The sequence below is a fragment of the Coffea eugenioides genome, chromosome 9, assembly GCF_003713205.1.
Source record: "Coffea eugenioides isolate CCC68of chromosome 9, Ceug_1.0, whole genome shotgun sequence".
In the NCBI taxonomy this organism is placed as follows: domain Eukaryota; kingdom Viridiplantae; phylum Streptophyta; class Magnoliopsida; order Gentianales; family Rubiaceae; genus Coffea; species Coffea eugenioides.
In genome coordinates this window covers 14,937,497-14,954,236 of record NC_040043.1, presented here as the reverse complement: position 1 = coordinate 14,954,236, position 16,740 = coordinate 14,937,497, and the positions used below count along the sequence as shown (strand labels likewise).

Below are 16,740 nucleotides of genomic sequence, written 5' to 3'. Positions count from 1 at the left end.
ATTAAGTTATAAATGTTTATCAAACAATATAAATATGTTCAGTATTAAGATTCAGATATTCATATATCTCTTTTCAGTGCTTAATATTCAGCAAATTAATTGTTTCAGTATTCAGAATTCAGAATTCAGATTCAGTTTTATCAAACGGAGCCTAAGTCGTTGGGCATTGGTATAATAATTAGGATTGAAATTCAAAAGTTAGAAATTTTAACTTTAAATCCCCTTTTCCCACTTCATGTTTTATACCTCACCTCTCCCCTCCCATACTAAAAACATTTTAAAAAACCTATAATATCCTATAACAGTTTTCATGCTACGAGAAAACCATACTATCCTATAGCAATTTTCACGTTACACCATATATGGTTCGAATACACAAATAACCAGCCATTTGTTAGAATACTAATCCACAAAAGGTGATAACCAGCCATTTGTTAGAATACTAATCCACACAAGGTTTTGCACCTTCCTGACAATATTCTAATACATTGTCAAGCAAGCAATTAGAGGAAGGGTTAGTTTCAAAAGAGTGAGTATTTATTCAAATATGCCTTTTCATTCCGTTTCTTAAATCTCACCCTTTCCTGCTACAAAAAAAAATATTGAGTATTTATTCATTAACTTTTTTTTGGAACAGACAAGATTGCGTACCGATTAGTTAAAATTTAAAGATGAGACTCATTTAGTAAAAATTGTTTGAGGGAATGATTTCTTAACCCAAAAATTGGATTCACTTCATATAATATCCCTCTAATTTTTTTATCCACGTATCCTTATAAAGATTGAAGATTGAATTTGGGAGCATGATTGTAACATCTTTAATGTGAATTCCTTCATTGTACCAAAACTGGGCGGTAGCGATGGTTGCTTAGATCGTGATTGGAGGTATTATTGGAACAAAGTAATCGATCATGCTCATGGTTCAACTGTTTATGTTAAGAGGATAAGTAAGGTGGAGAGTAGTTCAAGTGACTTGAACCCAATAAATTAATCTCAATCTCCTAAAGAAGGATGATAAGGAGAGAGATGGGGGAAAAATTATCAGAATAGAAGCTAGCAACCTTAGATAATCAAGAAGTAGTATAAAACAACAGAAAACAATTATGTGTAAGAGGTATATGAAGTTGCTAAGGTTGAGATGAAGTCGGTAAGGTTGGGAAGAAATGGTTAAGCTTGGGAATGAAATTGCTGTTTTGAGAGAGGCATCTATTCCTCGTCTGTCTTTTTTTTTTTTTTGTATGCATGACCCCATTTAATAGCGGTAAAAAGTGAAAAACTTGTAATGTTTCTTTCGTCCCTTCTGCATAGATTTGGGAGCGTAGTGCAATCAGGTAACATGTAATAAAGAGTTCACACAAAATCAGCCACTCCTAATCTTTGTTTTTTTCCACAAAATATCAGCCACTCCTAATCTATTCCTAGAGATAAGAGTCTATCATCCAACACAAAATATCTCTAGAGTCTATCGGTAAGAATCCTAGTTACTCATCCTGTGGCTCTAGCTTTGGACTTGAAGGCTGTGGCTCTAGCTTTGACTTGTGCTTGTCCCTTGGGCTTCAGCTTGGAGCCTTTAAGCTGTCATCTTCATTGAGTCCATAGTAGGAGGCATCAAATGCAACTCCTCCAAGCTTAAGTTGACGGTTACAGTCGTGAGAATCCAGCCGTGATTTGTCAAACAGATTACCACAATGGCTGCACTCTTTCAATTTATCCAGATTGTTTTTTGATCTCTTCTTCCCGGATCCGTAATGCTCATCCAGGACCCGCATATACCTCTTCGGCAAATCAATGTAATGCCGCCTCAGTTTCTCAATAGAAGGAGAACACTGAAAACGGCAATGATAACATTGAAACACCCTATCTCCAGCTTCCTCCCTTTTTTCATTTTTAGATTCCTTTTCTCTTCTTTGAGCAGAAGGATTTTCAGCCTTCTTCTTCAGCATTACTCTGAAGCTTTACCATACATGTGATAGCATGTAAATTTTTTCTAGTCAAAATTTGAAAAAATTTTTGTGGACCAAATATGTTTAAATTTTGTAAAATTGGAAATCAGATTTGTTTTCGTCTAAAGTTTGAGTACCAAAATTACTAAATGATCAAAGTTTTTTCTCAAGGAGTCAAAAGTCAAGTTTAAATCTAATTACTTGGCTACTTTGTGTCCACTGGTTCTAATGCAATTGGTGGATCGAATACAAAAGTATTTGCGAAGTGTAGATAATTGGATTTGTAAAATTGCCAAGTTATGAGTATCCTTTACTTAATTGCTTGCAGTACGCACAGATTGTTGTAGTCTTTTATTTGATTCATTTGATATCTGCCTTATTTATGCTTGATTGCTGAGGGGAGTGTCAAATTAGCAGACGATTGGTGTTAGGCTTTTGAATGCACATAGTTTTCATACCAGTTGTAGATATTGCATCCGTCAATCCTTTCAATAGGAAAGTTTCCAAAGCTTTAGTGCATTGGTTGCTTCGTGCATCTCTTTGGTCTGTGTGATGATAATCATTTTTGTTATGCACTTGTGCTCATGACTTAGACAGCTTGATATTTCTTTTAATCATGATGTCTGGCTACAGTGATTATTGAGCAAAAATAACTGATTTTTTTCTTGTTTAAACTTGCGCACTTCTGGTTAAGGCATAGATTGTTTTATTTTCCAACTATTCTATCAGCATTGCTAAGTATTTGTTACATTTTTTTTTGGCAGCGATTGTAGAAAAAATTAGTTTAACCACAGTTGTCGCCACTTGCTACTCTAGTGGTTTCTCAATTATGTGAAAAGTTAATATTGCTTTTACTTGCTTTAGCTTTCTATGTGTATCCTGTATTTTGGATAACTTTAGCACCTTCATAGAAAATTATTGATTAGAAGGGCCTTTTTTTTTTTTTTTTAAATTGTTGCATTTGCTATATTGATATTTAAACCGAGACATATCTAGAACTACTTGCGCAGGTATGGTGTTTTTTGGGTCTAATATTTTGATAAATATTTGCTTAGTTCTGCACAAGGCTATGGATAAAGTGAGAAACCAACTTAGTATAGATTCAAGAATTTGCATAAGTGATGCCACCAAAACGAAAATATCCTACTATGAAGGAACGATATGCTAAAAAAAAAAAAAGGGAAAATGGCCAATTTAGTCCCTATACTTTTTTTTAATGTCAATTTAGTCCTTATATAATTTTTTTGGCCAATTTAAACCCTATATTTATTTATCGGTTCCAATTGAGGATCTCCACGGCGGCGCCACCTTGTAATTGCGATTCAACGTCTAATTGAGCACTTATGCGGGGGCATTTCTGGTACTTCACTGTTGGCGCTCCTTCTCGGAAGTAAAAATCAAAACCAAAAAGTTACCGATGCAATTTTTATCACCACTGACAAAAACCCAAACCTGAAACCTCAACTTTTTCTTGCAAAAACCGACCGAAATTGACTGAAATGGTGATGAACAAGGAAATGTAGTGGCGCAGGAAGTCGAAGGAATCTGAAAAGGGAGCAAGTGACGAAAGGCGTGAAAGAAGAAATCTTGAGAAACAGGGGTCAACAAAAATGGGTAAGTTAAGCCACTTAAATCTGTTTGATTTGTTGTGTTAATAGCTTAATGAAGTTCGGTGTAGGTTAATAGCATAATGATTTGTTGTGTTAATAGTTTAATGCAAAACTAAAGCACCCTATTAAGCAAAACTAAAGTCCTGATACTAAAAAGGTTCTGAGATTATTAATCATCTATTTCTTGATCACATATGGCATGGTTGATGATTTGTAGCTTTAGTTAATCTCCATTGCTCTCGAATGCTTTCAGGCATTTCCGAAGGGTTCTCCCCTCGTACCTGATGTATCAAGGGCAGTGTTAAACGTGACCGAGGGAGATAAAATGAAAAGAATTCTAAAGGAGTGGTTTGTGGAAGAAACAGATTGTTCGGAGCAATATGGAGCAGTGGCTACTTCCGACAGCCTGACACTGGATAGTTTTAAAGGGCTTTTCCTGATAGCTGGATTATCTTCTTCACTAGCTCTTGCTATATTCTTGCTTATCTTCTTCTATGAGAATAGGGGAGTTCTCGTCTCTAATGGTTCAGTTGTCCAGAAACTTTCTGCAATGGCAAAAATATTTGATGAAGAAAGGAAGGACTTGAGCAGGGCGGCCAAGAAGCAAGGCACAGGAGCCGAAGTAGCAGTTGTTAACGTAGTTTCTCTGGGGAGTAATCATGAATTTGCCCCAAGCCCAGCAATTAGCTTTTTCCACCACCACCGCCAGCATCATGAAGAAGAAGGCGTTTGCTCTCATGATGAAGGCTTTCTCAGGTTTGGATTTTTGTCAGCGGTGATAAAAATTGCACCGATAACTTTTTTATTTTGATTTTTACTTCTGAAAAGGAGCGTCAACAGTGAAGTACCAGAAATGCCCCCACATAAGTGCTCAATTAGACGTTGAATCGCAATTACAAGGTGGCGCCGCCGTGGAGATCCTCAATTGGAACCGATAAATAAGTATAGGGTTTAAATTGGCCAAAAAAATTATATAAGGACTAAATTGACATTAAAAAAAAGTATAGGGACTAAATTGGCCATTTTCCCAAAAAAAAAATTGCCACATTCGAACTTGAAATGCTGCTAATAAGCCTAGGCAAATAATTATTCTGTTAGGGTCATTTCGACTTCAGTCTTGTCTGTGGTTGATATCGGTGGTTTGGATGTTGAAAGCTTAAGTAGTGATACATAGTTCTCCATACCTGGTGAATCAATATCCCAATCACTAGCAGCAATATTTTTGGCTACGTCGAAAAAGAAAACACAAACACACATACACACATGTACACATACAATTATAATGTACAATTCTAAGGGGACGGGTCAGATTATATGGTAAATTGGGAGGGATAGTAAGGATCTCCTACTTTCAAAAAAAAAAAAATGTACAATCTTATTTCCGCCAAAGAACTTTTTTTTTTTGTTGTATAACTCATAGATGTCATCATCCGTTTTACGGTCTGCGATTAATCCTGTTCGAACCGGGTCGAGCTCCTTCCAGGTGGAAGCTCTTCCAACGTTGTTCTTTCCATTCCCATGGATTTCGAACCCGGGATCTCATGATTAACGGATGCAAGTCCCTTCCACTTGCACCAACATCCGTTGGTCCGCCAAGCAACTATGCTCAAGCAGTGGTACAACGCTTTTTTTTTTTTTGTTTATCAATCACAGAATCACAACATTTCCGTTTACTTGAAACGGGATCAACTGCAGTGCACCAAATGCAAAAACAGCAATCCAATGTCAGCTACCTAATATATTCCTCCCAATTAACAACTATTATGAGTTTAAAGTTTAAACACTTGTAATTCTTGTACTCCAAAAGACATATAATTGTACTATGTATACAAATAAATCATCAGCAGCTTATCCGTACAACACAATGCAAGTCTGCCGGACCTTTGAGAGCCCGTTCCTTTTATCCTTATATCAATTGCATTAGCACCGTTAGGCATCTCTTCCAAGTATCACAAAAGATAACCGGGCAACCCTCCCACACAAGGCGAGGCTCATTAGCTAGTTTAAATTAAATTTGATATGTATCTAATTGTTCATACATCCTTAATACTAGAAGCTTTAAAGGATGATAATTAGCTACCTTGATAATGCCTTGAGCTATAGAATTTCCGTTGATGTCAAAATTCTCAAATCATCTGTATTTGAATTTGAATATCAAATTTGGTATGTGTGACATGCATCTAAATCTACTATTGTATACAATGTCAATGCGTAAAAGATTTATCCTATTAGTATGGATTAAACTTTTTTATACTGTCAGTGTATAAATGGAACGGAGTTAGATAAATCCCACGTCATCTAAATTTGAATCTGCAAATCAAATTATATATATGTGGCATGTATACAAACCCGTTAATGTATACACTATCAATCATCAAAGATTTACCCATTACTGTATGCTGAAATCATCATTGGGCTTAGAATCTAAAAGCATAGCCTCTCCAATTTAAACTTCAGTAGTTTACAATTCTTCTAAAAAGAAACCAAAATATTCGGAGTTGAACAATAATTTGGCTACTCTAAGTTATATTGACCGTTTTCCTCTTAAAACTACTTCATGTTCAAGTGATTGTGCTTTGTCCTGTTGTCTTGCTTAGTTCGGTTGTGTGAAAGCAAGATATGGGATATATTCATGCTTCCGGCATATTCTTTTGCTATGCATGACTTTGTCTTGGGTTCGGGTTGGAATTCAAAATTCTGGATTCGAACCTCTTTTTATGTAGTAGATTCGAATCCAACTTATATAGCCAATGGATCTTGATCTTAAAGTTCCGGAATCGGATCCGAGTGGGGTTCAGGTCGGATCCAAGATTAAAAGGTCCAAATTTAAATATTCTAAAACTAAATCCAAGACCAATCACAAATCCAATCTCCAAACTTAAACAAATCAAATTACAAAACTAAATCACAAATAACTCGCAACAGTGAATCCAAAACTAACCACAAATCAATCTACAAAATCATTACTAAATTATTAATTTGATAAAAGAATGTATTTAGAAATATTTATATTTTATAATTATTAATATATTGTCCGGAGCCGGATTCGGCTATCAGAATTATTTTTCAATCCAAACTCAGAAAAATTTATCGGATCCAGGTCAGGTCGGGTCCAAACCCAACCCGTTGACACCCCAGTAGATTCCATTCTCTTTTATTGTTCAGGTTTTGGCTCTCAAACGATGTTGCTGCAAATTTGGAAATTGCTTATTTTGTCTAGTCCTCTACTTCCATGATAGACTGATTAGGACAAGATCATCTTTAGCATCTTTAAATTATTCTTCTCACAATTTTGCAATGAATGGAACTAGAAAATGTTGACGCGGGACATCTTGCTACGATTAATCATTGACTCCAAGCTGGGTAAAAATTGGAAATCTTCGCCCTCTTTTCCTTCAACTTTGTGGGTGGAAAACCTAATTTGCAGGTATGAACAAAGCATTCCAACAATACATGCCTTGTCTGCAGGAGAGATGAATTGAAAATGAGAACCTGAGAAAAAACCTTGGAACTTCCAGTTAAACAACTGAAACATCACAACGAATTTGTGAGGTTTATAACTGGATTGCCAAGAAAAGCAAAACCTATAGTTTCCCGGCTGGCATTTGCACAGCCAGGAATTGGCTGCCAGATAACAGGAGAAGCATATGGTCGACTTACTGGGAAATATAATCTTGGCACTGACAATGTGGATGAAGCTGCTGGTAGAGTTCTTGATCGAGCATCTAAGTGAGAGGACCTCTTCTGGGCAATCAGAGGGGACTGAGGAAGGAGCATCGAAATACTACTTGGCTGGATGCTACAACTTTACTGTCAACCGTGACAGTTTTTACAGTTCCAAATACATTGGGACAAGGAGGAGTAACTATATTGCTGTGTAGGTGGCCTGAAGTTTTTTATAAGTTTGACGAAAATCTATTCCTCAGAGTAGTCATACAAGCCAGTGAATGCAACTAATCAGAATGCAAAGGGGATTATGCAAACTGCCTACAATGCTTTATTTCTTGGAAGAGCTAACAAACGTCTACAGATCATGAAGAAAAGCTTTCCTGGATTGGGATTGACTCAAAAGAAACTGTATTGAGATGAGCTGGATTGTATCAGTGCTGTATCTAGCCAACTTCATTAGTACAAGGCCTGATGTTTTTGCTTCAAAGAAAATCATCACATCCGAAGAAACTACTTCAAAGCCTGAATTCTTGCCACATGAATTATAACAGGATCCAGTGGAACGTTGAAGCTTTGTTCAACGTGGTAAATTTGACCAGAAGCAGACTAAAGTGGTCCTAAAACATCAACATGACTTGCAAATGATTTGGGAGCAAAACCAGTCAATAAGGAGTAATCATGTCCATACTAAAAGATTTTATCAATACTCAAATTCAATAGTTTAAGGTCCTCCTCAAGATACAAAAGTGCTTATTAGAACAACGAAGATGAAGTTCGACAAGTACTAAAAGTCTATCTAGTATACATATACTTTGTTCTATAACTTTTTACAAAAGGGAATATCCACCTACCACCCTTTCCTTGTCAAATACGGCGCAGGGAGGCTAGCCGTTTCTCAAGATCCTCAACATCAGCAGTTGCAGAGCTGCACAGCAGTTGAAGGGATTTTCAAAGATTGCACAAAACTGTAAATACACATGGTGTTGCTAGATTTACCAACCATGAAGGGTAGTCATAGTAATGATGCGTAAGTTTGAAAGTTAAAAATTTCCAGATATGCTTTACAAGGGTAGCATTTTTTTCAAACTCAAATCAATTTTGATAAAAGGTTATTCAATAAGAAGTTCAAGCTAGGTTTAGCAAACCAAAAACCAACATGGGATGCAGGAAGCATTCGCAAACGTTGTAGAAAATGCTTTCCAGGGGTAGCACTGTTTCAATAAAAATCTTAATAAGAAAGGTCAAAAAGACCTAGCAGGTTTACCAAAGCCAGGAGAAACCCACATTAGATGCAGGAAGCATTTGCAAACTTTACAGAATTGTGCCTCAGCAATATCCTGAAACTCCCCCATCATCCCCAAAGGAATTGAAGTTTAACAATTCAGTGCACAGAAACTTCTGACGATGTTAGGCACTGATGAATACCTCACAATATGAGTTCATTACCAATTCCTACTACTAAAATTTCTTGTGCACTTGTTATGTCACAAAGTTTTACCTATAACATCAATTTCATCACATTTCTCTTGCATGATTTTTTTTTAAAACTATCTAGTTGCCTAACTAGAAAAATGGCAGACCAAAAATAACAGTAGCATACCACCTTTGTTTTATTTCGTCGGAAAAAGTAGAGGTTTTATATTTCTATTTTAGTCTGGAAAATCAAGAAAGGTAAAAAAGCAGGAGACTGAACTGATAATCAAACAGTAAGGATTAAGGAGACAACAAATGCATGCTCAAATGACCACCCCTTCTTTTACTTTATCTGGTCCAGGACATGAAGATCAGCTTAAAAGACCAATAGAAAAAGTGGTCAGCCCCAGCTAGAGACTTCATCGTGTTGATAATTTTTGAGCTTTTTATAAAGATCAAAGAAACATTTGTATTACTTGCTTATTTTTTTCATTTTTTTGGCAGTGGACTCCGACAAGAAGGCACACAAGACAGTTTAGACACCATTATACTCGCAAAAGCAGGCACGTAATGGGAACTCCAGCCAGACAAACAAATTGGAGAATGCAAATAGCATATGCAGCTAAACCCATCATCCATCAAACACGGATAGAAAAACAGCTTTTATTTCCAAGTCCTCGAACATTTTACATCCAAAGAATCTGGTCTTAAAATGTTTAAATATTTAGAGAGGCACTAAGAAATCATTTCCTTTTCAGTCAAAACAAGAACGCACCTAGGGGGGGCAGCATTATCAACTTTCTTTGCTGCAATCCGACCTTTTGGAGCAGATGACAGCTGCAAGGAAAATGGAAACCAGAATCAGAAATTTGATAGATTCTGGGAATAACATCAAATTGACATAAACCAAATTGCAGAAAGAAAATCCTCAAAATAAACCTACTTGTGAGGCTATATCCACACCAATCTCGTCCAGAACCTAGAAAAAAAAAGGGCATTTTAATATTAAAAGTTAAGAGGATGAGAAAGGACATAAAAATAGAGAAGAAAGGTTCAATTGACAAAGGAAATGCTAATAACCTGGTTAGTAAGCTCCTCTGTTTCCTCCTCAGCCTCATCTTTATCTAAGGTTTCATCAATAGATTCCGACATCATCTCAATCTAGAGTAAAGACCAAAATGCAAGTCACAGAAAAAGAAAGGTAAAACTCAATCTTTTGTTCTATGTTGGAAAAGTTTATGAAGCAAAATAGCTGCACTGTAATATCTGAAACTGTCCAGGGCCAAACTTTTGCAGTCATCAACTGTTCTACAATTTGTGAGGGATTGATCTTACACTATAAGGTGAAAATAAAACTACTGGTTAATATAGACTATTTGTCAAAATAATGAAGCCTAATCAAGTTTACCGTCATATCCATCTGCGCCGACTGCTTCTGAAACTCTTTAATCACTTTAGCTTGTTTTGTGGGTGCCATTTCCTGAAGAAAGAAGAACAGTGAAAAGGGAGGAGTGGCCAGCAAAGAATCTAGTCTCAAGCATCTAATACAAGATATAAACAAATCTTTAATTAGGCAAAGTTATTTACAAGTTATTAGCAAGCATTAACTAATCTACCAAAATGATTACATCAAAGCTAAAGCACGGATTCAGAAGTCATCAAAAGTCCACAGTAAATAGGTTCACAGGATTCAAAAGGATAGAATTGAGTCACAAAAAGGAGATTTTAATGCTTTACTGTTGCATACACTCCAAAGATTCCACGAGCATTGCAATATCATAGTACCCAAACTAAACATATTATTCTGCTAATAAAAGACACTTTGCTTTCATCGAAGCTCTTAAGTAACAATATACTTCATAGCAGCTCAAAAATTTTAGATATTATTATTCCATTCTACATGGAACAATACACTTCGTAGCATCTCAAAATTTTAGATATTATTATTCCATTCTACATGGAACAGAGCATCCAGAGTATAAGACCAGTTCAGAGATATCTCAAATTTCATGACTGGAAGACTAATTATGACCAAGATCAATCTTTAAAGTATGTGAAGCTAAAAAAATATTCATGGGAATATCTGAGTAATTAAGCCATCAAAGTATTATACTTTGTCAAGCATCTAATATGTACCTTGTTCATGGCTGTCATTGCTTTTGTAGCACCTTTCATTCCAGTAGAAATAGAAGTGCTGGCATATAGTGCCTGCAAAAGTAACAGGCAGTTGGCTAAAGATATCTCAATTATACTACTTTCTTGAAACCAATTCAAGTTGTTAAAGTAAAAGTTACCTGGGTGTGCGTGGCTACACCTCTGATCTGGGCACGGCTCCCTTGCAAGTTTACTATTTGTTGCCGTAGCCGAACAAGTTGACGAGCTAAAATCTTGGTTGCAGCCTGTTTTGCATAAGTAAATTTTGTTATTGAAGCATTCAGCAAATTTCTTATTCAGGTTCAATTAAAACAAACCTGTGGCAATTGCAAATTCAATAATTGTAGTTAATTTTACACATAATTGCAAAACGACTAATTGAGTTCCTGTTTAACAACTCCATAATTACATATCTCTTCATGGAAATGCAACGTGCGGAGGGCACCAAAATCATAGTCAGTTGAGTTCATGATTTTTCAATAAAGTTCATTTGCATTTTTCAATATGAAAAAGGTGCATCTTCAAGAGTTCTATGTCATTAATAATTCCAGCAAGGTAAGACCCCGGCCATTGGCAAGCAGCTACTTTTTTTGGGTCACACGTACAAGAGAATGGCAACATTGTAGCATGGCCTGAGCTAGAAAAAAGGAAATAAAGGAGAATAAGCAATACACATTCACTGGTCAACAGGTAGTATCTGGCGTTTCTACCACTTTCTATTCAACATGTGATCCAGACACTACCTATTGAAAGTCAAACCCATGCAAGTGTTAATACAAACACCAACAAGAATTAACTCAGGCCTTAAGACCCTGTTAATGAATAAATATCTTATCCATGAGAATATGCCTAATCAAATTGAGTTACTTGGTGAGAACAACAATATACCAAATAAATCTTATGGGGAAAGAAAAAAAAAATTGCAAATCAGACAACTTGCCTCATTTCCAGTTTTTGCTGTTTTTTTAATCTCTGCAACTAGTTTCTTCTCCTAAAAAAGCATATCAGAGTTAGATTTCTGCCAACAAACCAAACATGTAATACAATATTTATACAAATGGCCACAATCTTCAGAAAGGAAAAGAGTATAGAAGAAAAACAATGTAAGTGGCATTGGCTGCAGTAGACATACCTCCATCTGTAAAGATGCGATCTCCCGTTCAATCCCTGAAGAGATACACGAGAAATGCATGGGTGAAGATAGGCCAAAATAGCTGGAATGTTTCATATTTTTGTAGCTTCTACATAATCTAATACTACCATTGACACTATTCATCCTTCCCTTGAACTCTCACTTCTCAAGACTGTATTTTGTGCAAAGAGCCAAATTTCTTGAATAGGGACAAAATCAGGATTAAATAGCTGAGTCTTCCTGGTCCAAAAGTTAAGCATTTCAGAACACCGTGAAGTGTTCTCTTTTAGCGGACAAACCATCTAAAGAGATAACACAGAAGAACCAATCAGCTCTCTAAATCTATAAAATATCTCTTCCAATTTAGGGCGGACGAAAACAGCAGAACCTAACAAAGACCCAGCGAGATAAGCTCAGCTTGAGGGGCAACAAGGAATAAGCAATGTTGTTAAGGGGCTTCTCACCATTTCCAGAACTGACTTGTTGAATCTAAATCCCTCCCCAATAACACCCTAAAAGGAAGGTTACCATTTCCAGGACTTGAATCTAAATTCCTCCCCAATAACACCCTAAAAGGAAAAAAGAAAACTCTGCTCAAACTTGAGGGGCAAGGAGTAAGCAATGTTGTTAAGGGCCTTCTTACCATTTCCAGAGCTGACTTGTTGAATCTAAATTCCTCCCCTACAAAAAGAAGGTAACAGGAAAGAAAACTCTGCTAAAACTTCAGCTACAACTCATTCGAGCTTAGTGAGATGCTGTTTCTGTCTCCATATTGCTGCTAACTACATTAAAATTCAATGTATACTTCTACCAGTTGTGCTAAATACTCTTCGAGAGTTTTTCCAACTTTCTCTTGGAAATTGGAACAAAATTTTCAGCAACAAAAGCATATGCATATGAAAGTGGGAGATATTCAGGCTATAATGGGATTCCAGAAAAAACCCAAAGTCATAAGAATGTGCAACATTAGAACCACCTGGAAAAGATGGGAATTGCCAATATTCCATAAACTGTGGAGAAATGTATCACCAAGAACAGCTAGGAGGCAGAAGCTTGATTTGAGTAATCAAACAAATTAGATCTACAATGACAAAAGATAGACAAAAGCATGATCTGCCTAAGCATGGTTGGCTGGATTCCAAAAGTAGTTACACTAGAACACTCCAATCAGAGATTGAATCAAGGGAAGAGAAGCCTAAGGCTAATAAAGTTATCAAATACTACTACAAGCCATTTTGAATATTTAGCTAGTATCTAGGAAACCTAATTCCTACATGGTATGTTCATGTCTAGTACTGGTCAATATGACCTAAATCTCTGCTGCAGAAAGACTTCAAGCCCATTTAGAAGACGGGATTTAAGATGAAATATTTAAGTTTCTAGCAATTCAGGGTTCTAAACTATTGCATAAGGAGTATCACAGTGCGTCTGCTTCTTAGCATTGGGTGATCCCTAAGTTCCTAATCGCTGAGCAATCCTTTTGTTAATTTTCATTGTAAATTTATGTTAGAATGTACAATGTTTAGTGCATTGACATCAAACTAACATCACATATCCAGCCCAAACATCTACATATTAAGAGTACAAGCAAGTTCCCCTGAAAGGCTCTGGCTCTGTCATTTAACAATAGTAAGTATAATTGAAGTGGTTAACTCTGTTGTCTTGTCTTTCCAGTTCTTCATAACCAACAACAAGACAAAGAACAGAAAGGAGATCAAGCATTTTAGATATAATATAACATCTGCTGGACATACTAAGCCTTCAATGACAACGTATAGAGATGCAACACCCTAAAAGAAGCACCAAGCCAACAAAGCTTTTTCGACACAAAGACGTCATTTTTCCCAATCCAATTCAATCATCATAGATTTGTTGCATCATAAGAGTAGACTAACACCAGATAAACAAGAAAGAAAAAGCCAAAAAAGTGCTAAAGTTTAAGTATCATTCAGCATATTCACATCCATCACCAATAAGAAAACCAAGGAAGAACTTGGTTGATTAACATGAGCGAATGAGCAACCAGCCAACAAATACAAACAAAAGACATCATTTTTCTCAATCCAATTCAATCATTATTAAATTTGTTGTATCATAAGATTAGACTAACACCAGGTAGACAAGAAGGGACAGCCAAGAAAGTGCTAAAGTTTAAGAATCATTCAACATATTCACATCCATCCCGAATAAGAAAACCAAGAACTTGGTCGGTTAACATGAGCGAATGAGCATCCAGCCAACAAATACAAACAAAAGACATCATTTTTCTCAATCCAACATTCTGAGTCATTTCCCCAAATGAATTTAGAAGCACCACTCTACTTTTCAAACCTCTCAATTTGATGTCCTGCTTCCCAAGACTCACAATGCAGGATTAAACAATAAACCATTTCTGTGTCAACAAGCCCTCTAGCTTATTTTAATTTCAAGTACGGTACAAGTCGAGCCAAACCACTTCAAAATACCACTTAGGCCAACAAATTAACACGAATTCAAACTTAATAACATCTCTAATCCTCCGACATTTGTAAAAATAGATGCTCCCCACGCCATCCAAAAGGAAAAAAAAGCCAAAATTTCTAATCGCAAAGCAAATCAAATGTAAAATTCTTATCAAAACAAAAAAGTACCTCTTGTGGCAACTGCCATTTCCCTTTTGCTGGTCCGCAGTGCCTCTGTCAAAAATTTTACTAATCAATTCAGAACAAAGCTTAAAAGAAAAAAAAATCCACTTTTACATTTATATGAATCTAAAAGAAAACAAAAAATGCTTGATAAAATAAAATCCCAAAAGGGTAAAAAATACCAAAAAAAAAACTGAAATAAATAGAAAATGAGAAGTTTCAAGAGAGAATTTTGAGTACCTTTGGGCGAAGTTTTCTTCTTGAAAATGTTCATCGTTCAGTTTTTTTTTTTTTTTGGGTAATTTTTCCCAAAAGAGACTTCTGCTGCTGCTGCTGCTGATTGAAGGAAAAAGAACCCTTTAACCCTAGCAAGTGGTAGTAGAAGAAAGCATTAACTTTCTTCCTCTTTTGGGCTCTCTCTCTCTCTCTTCCTCCTTTTCTTTCTTTCTCAAACTGAAGAGTGGAGTAGAGTAGAATTGCTGAGTGAGAGAGAGTGGCGAGGGAAAGATGGGGAGTGGGGGGATGCCTAGTAGAGCGTGCTCATTTTCCCCGTACCAAACGGCTACGTGACGTGAGAACTGAGAAATAGCCGTTGCAGTTTGTGCATTTACTTAAATGCCCTGCCTTCGTCCTTCGAATGACTAATTTATTTTGGCAGCTACTATAATGCTATAGAAAAAATAAAATAAAAAGATGGATTCTTATGAGAATAAATAGGGTTAACAAGACTTTGCCCCCTGACCCTATGATGTGGCAATACTTTACCGCCCTGAATTTTTCTCAAGTAAATTATATTTATACTTTTATTTTTGACAAATGCATGTGCATATTTTTTTTCTTCCTAAATTAGCTCCAGTTAGAGGTGGCAAAATGGATTCAAATCCATTTATCCATCCATATAAACCAAGTTTAAATGGATTTGGATGACTAAAAAAAGTGTGATGGTTTTAAATGGTTATCCATTTAAAACCAATTAAATTGATGGATTTACATGGTTTATCCACTTGATCCATATAAATCCATTTAGCAAAATAGAATGCAATGGGAAGACGGACCCAGGACTCGCAAATAACTTCTTCTCTTCCTTTCAGAAAGCGTCATCGTTGTGGGCCCACAAAACTAGAGAACATCATCACGTTCACAAGAAGTGGAGCTAGAAACACAGTCAAAATATTGACAACTGGCCTCTATGAGTTTGTTAAATCTGAGAAGAATCCTTTTTTGTTATTGCCTTCTACTTCCTTAAGTATATTTTCGTCTTTTTCTTTTGGGATAATTTCAGAAACCTCCCCTGAGGTTTCTGACAGTTTCACTCCCCTCCCCTGTGGTTTCTGAAATTCCACAAACCTCCCCTAAAACTAAATAGGGGATGCCAAAATAGACCCAATTTCAAAATACAAACAATATAAAATTAGTAGCTGGAGAGAGAAACCAGTGTATTCCACAAATGCCCTCATTATCTTGGGTTAGATAGCTAATGCAATGTGAAGAAAAATGAGGGAATTTAAGAAGAATGAAACTTGAGGGGGTGTAAGTGAGACCAATCATGGATTTGATTACAATGAGGAGTAGTGAACAAATGCAATGCAACGGCTCTTTCTGGCAGCCAGTTCTAACGTCTACATGCACTACAAGAAAACTGACTTTTCACGACGCCAGAAATATGCTGCAAAAAGTCCAAAAACCGCCGCGAAAACCTTTTTGCGGCACAAATGCGACAGAATTAAATTGTGCCACAAAAGTAGCCGTTACAAAAGAAAACGACACAATTTTTCAACATGTCGCATACATTTGCATCACTCTTTGTGACGCCAATTTGAGTGTCACCACTCTACTTGCGGCACAAAAAATGCGCTACAAAATGTCCACAATGTCATGCGACAAAAACTTGCGTCGCAAAAAAGTCACCAATATAAAGACCAGAAATCAATTTTTTCATGGTACAATAATTATCATGCTCAAATATCCTAAAATCGAATATTATAACAAAATATAGTTCCACAATACACTAGAATAAAGTACCATACATTGTTTTAGTCAAATTCTACAAACTTTATCATTTAATATTGTTCGCTCCAATTACAAGATGTTTCATATATTCCAAAATGTGCTTGTCTTCAAAAGTACAGCACTTCATCATACATCTCTCAAAAACATCTTCATATCTCCCAATCCGTATGCTTCCAATGTACCAT

At 36.2% G+C, this 16,740-nt stretch overlaps 2 protein-coding genes across 2 annotated transcripts; one reads left to right on the top strand and one right to left on the bottom strand.

Moving 5' to 3' along the window:
- The first annotated feature begins 3,534 nt into the window (after nucleotides 1-3,534).
- LOC113782284 (glutamate receptor 2.8-like) lies at nucleotides 3,535-7,286 on the top strand. The gene is made up of 3 exons (XM_027328178.1): nucleotides 3,535-3,557; nucleotides 3,807-4,328; nucleotides 7,167-7,286. The coding sequence occupies exons 2-3, from the start codon at nucleotides 3,879-3,881 to the stop codon at nucleotides 7,284-7,286; spliced, it is 570 nt and encodes a 189-aa protein (XP_027183979.1). The 5' UTR covers nucleotides 3,535-3,557; nucleotides 3,807-3,878.
- A 602-nt stretch (nucleotides 7,287-7,888) lies between these two features.
- On the bottom strand, nucleotides 7,889-15,079 carry LOC113783466 (vacuolar protein sorting-associated protein 2 homolog 2). Its single transcript, XM_027329606.1, has 11 exons — nucleotides 14,786-15,079; nucleotides 14,552-14,596; nucleotides 11,922-11,956; nucleotides 11,730-11,780; nucleotides 10,930-11,034; nucleotides 10,772-10,843; nucleotides 10,044-10,115; nucleotides 9,716-9,796; nucleotides 9,579-9,614; nucleotides 9,411-9,472; nucleotides 7,889-8,147 (listed from the first exon to the last, which is right to left on the bottom strand). The coding sequence occupies exons 1-11, from the start codon at nucleotides 14,817-14,819 to the stop codon at nucleotides 8,087-8,089; spliced, it is 654 nt and encodes a 217-aa protein (XP_027185407.1). The 5' UTR covers nucleotides 14,820-15,079; the 3' UTR covers nucleotides 7,889-8,086.
- Between the last annotated feature and the right edge of the window lie 1,661 nt (nucleotides 15,080-16,740).